Source organism: Ursus arctos, unplaced genomic scaffold (genome assembly GCF_023065955.2).
Source record: "Ursus arctos isolate Adak ecotype North America unplaced genomic scaffold, UrsArc2.0 scaffold_7, whole genome shotgun sequence".
In the NCBI taxonomy this organism is placed as follows: Eukaryota; Metazoa; Chordata; class Mammalia; order Carnivora; family Ursidae; genus Ursus; species Ursus arctos.
In genome coordinates this window covers 8,877,356-8,887,844 of record NW_026623089.1, presented here as the reverse complement: position 1 = coordinate 8,887,844, position 10,489 = coordinate 8,877,356, and the positions used below count along the sequence as shown (strand labels likewise).

Genomic DNA, 10,489 nt, shown 5'->3' with positions numbered 1-10,489 from the left:
ACGCCTTATGCTGGCCAAAGCCAGCACCCAGATGGTATAGTAGCTATAGTCCTAATTGCCAAGACTCGGAAGGAGCCAAGATGTCCTGGGCAGGTGAGTGGATATATATAGACTGTGCTCCAGCAGGACAACGGCATATCATCCAGCGCTCAGAAGAAGTGAGCTATGGAGCCATGAAAAGACACGTGGCGGAAACCTCAGTGCACATAGTTAAGTGAAAGACGCCAATTGGAAAAGCCTACAGACTGTATGATTCCAAATATGAAATTTTCTAGAAAAGGTAAAATGATGAAGACAGTAAAGATCAGGGGTTGCCAGGGGTCGGTGGGGAGGGATGAACAGACAGAGCACAGAGGATATTTAGGGCAAGGAAAACACTCTGTATGATGTTCTGATGTTTGATATACGTCATCGTACTTTTGTCTAAACGCACAGAATGCACACCACCCAGAGTGAGCGCTAAGGTAACCTACGGACGTCAGCTGATCGTGGTGTTTCCGCGTAGATTCGGCATTTGTGACACATGGACCTCTCTGATGAGTCACGGTGATACCGGGGGTGGGTTGTGGCTCATGCAGCAGCAGGGGGTAAACCTAAAACTACTTATGAAAATACTCTTAAGAAAACACAAGTAATGCCAAAGGTTTCCTTAAAAATACCTTTTTAATCCATAGATCAATTCTTTGATTCAATAAATATTTCTTGAGTGCCTTAACAAAATGGAATCAGTTAGCAAAAGTTCTGGGCTCTGAAAGATAGTTTTACAAGGAAATATCACAGTGTTCCATCATCTTTATTGCACTGGGAATATCTTAGAGGAAACAAAAAGGCTACCCAACTCATTTTACAAAAGTAGAAAATCTGATACAATTCTAATCTCATGTGACTAAAGGACAAGGGCAGTACAGGGGCGGAAACTTTAGGCAATCAATTTTATGAATGTAGATGTGAACAGAAGATAAAATAAAATCAAATAGGAGAGAATTTCCAAAAATTGAGTTCAGTAGTGTAAAAGAAAAATTCTAAAAACTAAGGATTTATCCTAAGGATGCAAAGATATGTCAAATCAGAACGTCTACTAATGTCATTTCTCACATTAACAGAGTAAGCACAAAAATTCATACTGACACTTCAATGGATTAGAAAGGAAATTCAACAATATTCAATAGCTCTGAATGATGACCAAAAGCATTTTAGACATTAGTCATTGAAAGGAACGATCTGAATGACACGAAGTGCAACTATGAAAAACCTCCAGCAATGTCGAATTTATGGGTGAAACTTTGGAAGCATTTCCATTAAAATCAAGAGTGGATGGAATGTCCGGCTTGACGTTACTCAGCCTTATATTAGAAGCTGCAGTCACCGGAGCAGTTTTTCAAGAAAAAGACAAAGGGTTTGAAGAATTGACAAAGAAGAACAGAAACTATTCTTATTTTCAGCCAATACGGTAAACATGGAAAATCTCAGATCATCTACATCAAAATGGACAAACAGGAAAGCAGACAAACAGAAAGAACTGGACTCTTAACTACAGAGAAAAGGTGTTGGTTGCCAGAGGGGAGGGGACATAGTAAAGGGAATTAAGAGTGCACGTAACTTGATGAGCACTGAGACGTGTATAGAATTGCTGTGTCATAATGTTAAAACATTATAGGAATATTTAGGTTAAGGTTGCTGGGTCCATGTGTGAAAAGAAATAATGCTTCTAGTTAGAATAACAAATCAGTGTATCAGATTTCTAGGGAATGAAGTGTTGAAAGACATACAAGAAAATGTGATGAAATGGGGAGACATAAATATTAATGGTTCAACAGCTTTGATACAATAAACGTGCCAATTTCTTTCCAAGAAATCTACGGACTTAACTGCCTTCCAAACGATTTCAAATTTCCGAGAGTTCGGGAAGATAATCCAGAGCTCATATGGAAGGACAAAGGGCCAAGAAGAGCCAAGACGACGCTGAGAAGGAACCAAAATCACGCAACAGAAGGGAAAATGCCCCTGCCGCTCATGAGGACAGTTGCACAGCGTGGTCATTATTCCATCAAATGACTGGCACAAGGACAGACAGCGAGACCAGGGGCAGACGGACAACTGCGAGTCCATCTAGAGCGAATGAAATTAGTCTCTTTCCTTCTGCCTTTTACAAATAATCAGGGACAATGTAACTGTTCGTAACAGGAATGTGCATAAGTGAGTTTTAGATGCGTTGTGTAATAAAATACTTCGGAGCAGTTCAAATGAAGGACCGAGAGCTATTTCTATCAACCTGGATAGTTAAAAAAAACTACGTTATGTTGAGGAAAGAAACCCCAAACATTTTCAGGGTAAAACCATGACCGAAACTGTCAAAGCGGTGACAGAATGTTCCATGATGTGTGGATGCGTCAGTACCTACTCCACCAAGGATACTGTGGATCGTTGCTGCGACCTGATCATGGAACGAGAGCTGCAGAGAGCCATACGCAGTCGTGGGGCTGATCTGCGGCACCATGTTCTTGATTGGACCTTTGGAAGTCCGGTCAATAGAGTTGGCTACTATTTAAGTCATTAAGAGTGATGTCCCGTCAACCTTCAGGATGGGTGTTTCCCAGCCATTCTATGTTGCCTACATCCCTGTGACAGATCACCTTCAAAACTGTTGTTTTAAGCCAGTACATTTGAAGGTGATCTGTTTCACCGTCAGGGGAAGAGACACAGGGCCCGCAGCAGTAGGTGCAAAGGAGGGGCCTGCACCCCGGAAAGGCCTGGGATGCAGGTAAAGGTGGAAGCCGAGAGCCGAGAGCCCAGGGATGCCTGAAACCGGGAAGCCTCTTTCTGTAGCTCTTACCTGGAGGAGCCCGGGAGATCCCCGGGCAGAGCTGCAGGAATAATAAGGACCAGGACGCTCCGTTACCATGGGAATAAGTAGGACTTTAATACCGATGAGAGGCTTTGTGTGTGTACTCTTTCCAGAGGCTCTCTTCCCCCAGGAGGCTGGCCTTGGTCGCCTCAGTGGGGTGGGCTCCCCGTGATATAAAATCCTGATTCATTAGCATTAGGTCGCCAGGGAATTCAGCTACGTGGAGAAGATTCTGGTTGGTTAAGCCAGTGATGGACCGTTCCACTCTCTTGGTGGAGAGGAATGGTTTCCGGTCGTTTGGCTGGTGTGTGAAACACTTTTTTGGTTCTTCTGACTTGAAAATTACGTTCATGTTGATTTCTTGTCTTTTTGTGGCTGTGTTCGCAGCATCGCCTTTCTCCTCTTGCTTGGCGTCACTGTAGAAATCAGCGTCCGCATCGTCCTCGTCTTCCCTTGTCTTGTCTTTCATCGTTGGGCACAGGCCCCCTCTAGACAGAAAGGAAGAGCCCCGAAACCTCTCGATGTAGGGCAAGAGCTGCCTGTTCCTTAGGGCCCGAGCAAGCTGCATCCGTTCTACGTGCTTGACGATGGTGAGCTGCTCACGCTGTGGCATTCTTAACTCCTCCGGGGGCACGATCACCTTTGCTGTCCATATTTTCTCTAGGGGCCTATAGGTGGCACAGGGAGGGGAATGCTGTGTTCTATAGTCCATCACCCGCTTGTAGTCCGAGGACAGTGACTGTTGCTCCTTAAGCATTTTCCATTCTTCCTCTTGCTTGTGAATCAGGAGCCTTTTGGCTGCTACGGTGTGAACACCGCCCAGACGCTGACGACGGGAAGGGGACTGTTAAAATCCCGACGGGACAGGAGCAGGGGGCCCCCACAGAAAGCATTGCCTAGTGGCACCTCCCCCCCCACCCCCCCCGTGGCTGAGTGGCTGAGCCCCTGTGTGGTGGGAAACGGGGCGGAGCTGTGGGGTCAGACAGGCCAGGGTTCCAATCCAGTCTCTCCTTCTCTACTATGAATTTGAAAGAATTGTACCGACTTACAGGGCGATGGCGAGGCCTTACCTATGAGAGCGACTTGCACAAGGGAAGGGTTTTCGAGATGGCAGCCCCTGTCATTGGTCAGCACTCACAGTTCTATTCCTGATCAGGACTTTGAAACAAGGGAGGATTTGCTCTGCAAGGGTGGGAGTCTCGAGCGGACGCAGCCGACTCGAGGCCACTGGGAGACTTGTGTCTCTGTGGCTGGTCGGTTTGGAACCTCTGGCTTCCCCCGCCCACCCCACCCCCCCAGCCTACCGCCTGGCTGCAACAAGGCCTCCTTGTGAATAAGCTTTAGGACACTTACTAGAATCTCTTTTTCCAGGGGGGAGTATTTCCCGAGGGCAATGCGTGGATCTGATTTGTAGAATTTGGTCCATATCCTGAAAGGCAGAGAGGCAGGTAAAGTAGGACTCCGGGAAGGGTCTTCCTACTTGTAGTTTTGGGGTGGGAAACCTCAGGGCTACTCTGCGTTCGTCAGATTAGGACCACTGTGACCACGGTGGGCTCCTCCCCTTGGCTCATTCCGGGGGGAGGGGGGAGAAAGGACCAGAAGCACAGGCTACACTCACTCCAATGGCGAAGCAGGACACAGACCCCGTTGGCTGCACAGGGAGTCTTTATCCCGAAAGGAATCGCTCATGGTACATATTCTGACTGGCGTTCCGGTCTTACTCCACATTCCCTCTGCAGGCTTTCTTTCTTGGGTCCTCTGTTTTCCTACCTTCTGACAGCCACTCTCCCATTCTCTGATCATACTGCCACACTAGGCTAGAGGGAGGTGCCGGTGCCTGGAGTTGCTTTCCAGGACAGTGTAATGGGAACCCAAGGGGCAGTCACAAACTTCTCTTGCATCATAACTGGCCTATTTGGGGGCTATTATGAGGTCTGAGTTTAGGCATCAAGGATGCCCTGGGGTGACATGGACATGCATTACCACGTTCCTGCAGTGCTGGAGTCCAGGGGAATAGAGTGGGCAGAGCACGTAGCTGGGGGCGTGAACTGACCACGTTGCTGCCACCCACAAGCCCACAGAGACAGCTCAGTCCCTTCCCTGGCCATCCCTGGGCTGCCTTGTTTCCCTTCCCTGGATGAAGGCTCAGTCTCTCCCTGGTCATCGCTTGCCTCTCCAATCTTAATTCCTCATGCGCCATCAAAGAATGCTACCCGTGGCCCTTGGAGCCAGTTTCTCGGCTGCTGTTCATGCTGCCCCCACGTGTCAGGTGCCTCTCCTCCCCTGGCAACTTGCTTGTCTTTCAGGGCCCGGCTCACCTGTGCCTTCGCTGAAGATTTCCTTGCAGAATAAATCACCCCTTTGTCTGTGTTCTCATAGTCCTGCTATCACCGTGCTATTGCGCTCTGTCACAAATCGACTTCATTGTCCAATAGTCTGTCTCTCCTCTGCTCAAAAGGAAGTACCAGCAGCATCTTATGCTTGTGCTGCTGTGGTCTAGCACGGGGCCTCGCGTGGAGCAGATGCTCGGCTTGCTGACTCAACAGCAATCATCCTGGGCCTCTGGCCAAAGGTGGGATCTAGAGTTTTCTGGTGGGAACGGACGTTGGCACACCCCCTACAAAAAGTAATGTGACTGTATATATCAAACATTACAAATGGGTTTGCCCTTGGCCCAGCAATTATGTGTATAAAATAAAATATGCACAAGGTTAGGCAACACCACTTGATTGGGATGACAAACCCTATGACAAATTCAAATGTCCATTAATAGGGATTGGTTAGAGAGTTACGGCCAACCATACAACGGAATGCTATACCACAGTAATAAAGATCAAGGAAGGAAGATCTTTATTTGTATGGAAATGTCTCCAAGAAATATGGTTCAATATGGTTTTTGCACGAATGCACAAAGCAAGGTGCAAAAGAATATAAGTTGTAGACTATGTTTTAGACTTGGAAAAGAACAAATAAGCACATATATTTGTATTTGCATGAAGAAAATCTGGAATAATACACACAAAAAAATTAATAAAAATGGTTACCGGAAGTGGGTACCAGGCAGATGAGGAAGTGGTGGAAATGAGCCTTTTCATTGTACGCATTATTCTGTCTTCAATTTAGAGCCATGTTGAGTGTATCACACATTGAAAAAATTGAAAAGGAAACAGCCAGTCAAGAAAGAGGACTTCCGTGTTGCCTCTGACAAGTGTGGGTGCTACAACTTGCCTTTGACTCCACCGGGAAATTCAAAGTGGGGCGTATAGGACATGGTCCAGTGCTCATACCCAGGTGAGCCATCTGAAACGGAACAGTGCTCCTCCCATTCACACAGGCAAGTTCAGTTACCTGGAACATCCCCAAACCCAGGAATCCGCAAGGAGCACCTCTTAGCAGTAAGGAAACTGCCTCCTGCTCTGTGTTCAGAGCCCCAGCCACCTGTTCCACAGTAGCTGCTGACGAAGAATGACCTTGCATGAACCCCACGACACCTGACACATTGTATGCGCTCAACAACTATTCGTGAAACCACCAGCGAATGATATAGGATGGGATATTATGTACCTATGAAAAAGCCGGTCTTCGACAAATGTCCAATAATGTACTTGTGATGTAATGTGATATGTAAAAAAGGCAGAATACAAAACTTACATAGAGGACGATCTGGATGCTGTATACACACAAATATGCAAGAGGGAAACAGACAAGCAGGAAATCCACAGAGACATCAGCACTGGTTACTCCGGGCTGTGGGCTGATGGGGGACCCCCAAGGTCTGGCCGTGTTCCAGCAGCCCGGTCACCTTCAGAAATTTGGGGGAGGAACTATGGCCCCATCCCAAAATGTACGGACAGGAAAGGGTGCCATGGTCAGGACCCAGCTTCTCCAGAAAGGGAAAGGGGCTTGGGAGGGGGCACCCTGCCGCTCTGCCTGGGAGGCTGTCACCAGGGCAACAAGTCTTTACACTGTGGGGAAACTGATGCTTCCTACACTCAGTGCTACCACCTTGCTTCGAGCTCACTTCCTTCTCTCCCTCTCTCATTGCCATCCCCAAGCTTTTTTTAAAAAGATATTTCTCCCCGTGGGGCACCTGGGCGGCTCAGTCATTTAACCGTCTGCCTTCGACTCGGGTCATGATCCCAGAGTCCTGGGGTCAAGCCCCACATTGGGCTCTCTGCTCAGTAGGGAGCCTACTTCTCCCTCTCCCACTCCCCCTGCTTGTGCTCTCGCTCTCACTGTCTCTCTCTGTCAAATAAATAAATAAAATCTTTAAAAAAGAGAGATTTCTCCCCGATCACTTTTACATCAGTTTCATTCCTGATTGTTACCAGGTTTTGTGTTCACTTTCATTCACAGTCATCAACCTCAGGGCTGCCTTGTTTTCCAGGCTTCCTCTTCTACCACCTGTCATTTTAATCCTCTATGTTTTACTTTCATGTTCATCTTATGTCTCTGCCTCATAGCCTTTACCTTTTATACACATCTCATCTGTTTTTACCTACTGTATTGGTCGGGGTTGTTCAGAGAGCCAGGAGAAGAGATTTTAAAGAAGTGGCTTACGTGATCATGAAGGCTGGAAGGCCAGCAAGCTGGAGACCCAGGGAAGAGCCCCTGTTGCAGGTCAGGTCTGCTGCCAGAATTTCTTCTTGCTTAGGGTACGTCAGTCTTTCTTCTGTTCAGGCCTTCAACTGATTGAGTGAGGCCCACCCATTTACTGAAGGGCAGTTTGCTTTAGCCAAAGCCCACTGATTTAAATGTTACTTTCATCCAAAAACATCCTCACAGAAACATCCAGAGTTATTCATGGCCCAGCCAAGTTGGCACATAAAATTAACCATCAAAATTACTTGTATTTTACTAGGTTTTTAAAGATTATTTTAAATTGTTTTTTGTTGTCTAAAAAACAGCAGGTTTTTTGCTGTTATCCCACTTTGGAAATTTGTAGTAATAGATGCATATGGTACGTATTCCCTTGTGTCTGTTTTTTTCCCTGAACATCGTGTTTTTCAGACTTCCTGATATGCTTGACTTTGGCTCATTTTCATTGTTGCTTAGCATGCTTATGTTATGGTTTCTTTTCTTTTTTTTTTATGATTTTTTATTATATTATGTTAGTCACCATACAGTACATCCCCGTATGTTATGATTTCTTAATCCATCTTCTGCTGCTTCCGATTTGGGGGGCATTCTTGTACATGACTCCTTGGGTTATGTGCATGCTCTTCTGGTGGGTGAAAATCTAGGAGCAGAGGACCTGCTTTCTAGGGTATGTGTAGCTTCGATTTCCTACAAAATTCTCAGCTCTATTCCGAAGTTTCTACCAGTTCACAGTCCCGCCAGGAATTCCCCCTTCTCAACACTGGTGGGTATGTTGTGGTAGCTCACGGTGGCTTTAATTTGCATTTTTCCGGGTACAAATGAGACTGGACGCTTTTTCTGTTGGCCATTGAGATGACCCTTTGTGAAATGTCTATTCTAGTCTTCTGTCCACTTTTTCTAATAAGCTTCTGTTTTCTTGTTGATACGTGGGACGTCCTTATGTGTTCTTTTTTTTTTTTTTTAAGATTTTATTTATTTATTTGACAGAGACAGCCAGTGAGAGAGGGAACACAAGCAGGGGGAGTGGGAGAGGAAGAAGCAGGCTCCCAGCAGAGGAGCCTGATGTGGGGCTCCATCCCATAACGCCGGGATCACGCCCTGAGCCGAAGGCAGACGCTTAACGACTGAGCCACCCAGGCGCCCCCTTATGTATTCTTGATGGAAGCCCTTGCCGGTTCAATACATGGCAAACACCTGCTCCGACTGTGGACTGCGCTCTCGCCTTTCTTCAAGGTGTCCCTAATGCCAGGTGCACTCCCAGCTTACCAGTCTTTCCCTGATTGGTTAGTGCTTCCCGTGCCTTGTTTAGGAAATCGTTTCCTACCCCAGGTAGGAACAGTACTGTCCTAGATTATATTATATGTATATATTTATAATGATATTCTATAGTCTCTAAAAACTTGGGGTTTTTTTCTTTTGAACTTTCTTAACTTCCTACTCTCACTTTTTCTGCCATAATGCTCAATTATTTCCCACCTTTTTTAAAGTATACTTTCCAGCTCAATTTTATACGGCCAACAAGAAGTGCGTACATGCATGCACTCTATGCGCTTTGCGCGCTCGCAAATCACACGCGAAAACCGGGAGGATGTTCCTCCTCCCGGCATCCGTCCCTGCCGTCACCTCCTGGGCTCTGGCTCCCTCTGGTGGACGTTGCGGCCCATTGCAAGTTGTCTCTCCAAAGACCCATCGGCCCTCTCCCCTCTCCAGCGCTAAGATGCTCTATGTAGATAGCCCGCCCATTTATGGGAATGGTGCTCCTTTTTAACATTGCATAGGATACAGTCTTCATATGAGAAGCTGTGTGCTTTAAAATCATAGTTTGCTCTACAAAACCATTGGCTCTAGGCAGATCAGAGCCCTGGGAAGGGCTTCTAGACCAGCACTTCTCCAAAAATTAACGTGCAAATAAATCTCCTGGTATTTCCTTAAAATGCCAAGTCTCATTTGATAGATGTGGGGTCGGACTTAAACCATATGCACTTCCAACAAGTTCCCAGGTGATGCCAATGCTGCTGGTCCGAGAGAAACAAAGTGGCGACTCAGTGGGGGACCGCTCAACACGGGGTCCTAGTCCAAGGGTGGTCCGTGGACCGGCAGCCGTGGGATCCATCACCTGGGAGATCGTTAGAAACGCAGGATCTCAGGCCCTGCTCCAGATTTGCCGAATCCCGATCTGCGTGTCGCAAGTTCCGCAGGTGATCCACCGGCACAGGAGAGGAAGCGCAAAGGCTGGCTGGTTGGTACCTGTGAGGAAGCAGATGGTGGGATCAGCCCAGAGCGCCCGTGGCCGGGACTCACGCTGCTGTGCACCAGCCTGCTTCTCAAATCCCGTTCCCAGCTTCTGCAGCCTCCTCCTTCTGGCGGAAGGACTGGGGAGACTCGCAGAGTTGTTACAAGCAGTTACTGAGGCCTGGGGTCAGCTATGGCCCTTTGGGAGGCCCTTTGGGAGGTCCACCCAGAACATGGAGCCTAAGGGCAAGGGGAGGCTGGTTTCCCATCTCGACCCCTGGCAAGTGTTTTGGACACGCTGACGTGTCAGAAGCAAGGTTGTTGATTCTTTTCCTGTCTGAGGGGCAACAGGTTATTGTCTGGGGAAGTTCAAGTCCCGGAGGGATGATTGAATCAAACTTGAGAATCTAGGCCAGGGCAACGGTATTTCTGCCTGTGTGAGTTTTCTAGTTTTCTCCACCAGAATTTCTGTGGGATTCTTTGCAGCCCATCTGTATTTCTATTATTAGTGCCTCTCCCATTAGGATGTAAGCTCTAAGAGCCCGAGAACTTTACTTATGGATTGCTGTTGTCCAAGCCCCCAGCATGGTCCCTGACATATAGAAGGCACTCAGTAAATATTTGTGGAGTGAAAAAAAAAACCACCCAAAACTTAGCTAAGATGCCACCATACAGTGACACACAAGCTCTGGGCCAGGGGTTCAGATCCATCTCTGCTGGGCAGGGAGTAAAGGGAGAGGCTGGGGAAGGTGAGAGAAACAGCCCTCAGCTCCCAACGGCAGGTGTCTCTAAGGCTGGTTTCTGCTCCGGTTG

General features: G+C 47.3%; 1 protein-coding gene across 1 annotated transcript; it reads right to left on the bottom strand.

Annotated features, from left to right (window-relative positions):
- Positions 1-2,918: 2,918 nt before the first annotated feature.
- CUNH10orf120 (chromosome unknown C10orf120 homolog) lies at positions 2,919-4,534 on the bottom strand. Its single transcript, XM_026493624.1, has 3 exons — positions 4,464-4,534; positions 4,199-4,274; positions 2,919-3,671 (listed from the first exon to the last, which is right to left on the bottom strand). The coding sequence occupies exons 1-3, from the start codon at positions 4,532-4,534 to the stop codon at positions 2,919-2,921; spliced, it is 900 nt and encodes a 299-aa protein (XP_026349409.1).
- Between the last annotated feature and the right edge of the window lie 5,955 nt (positions 4,535-10,489).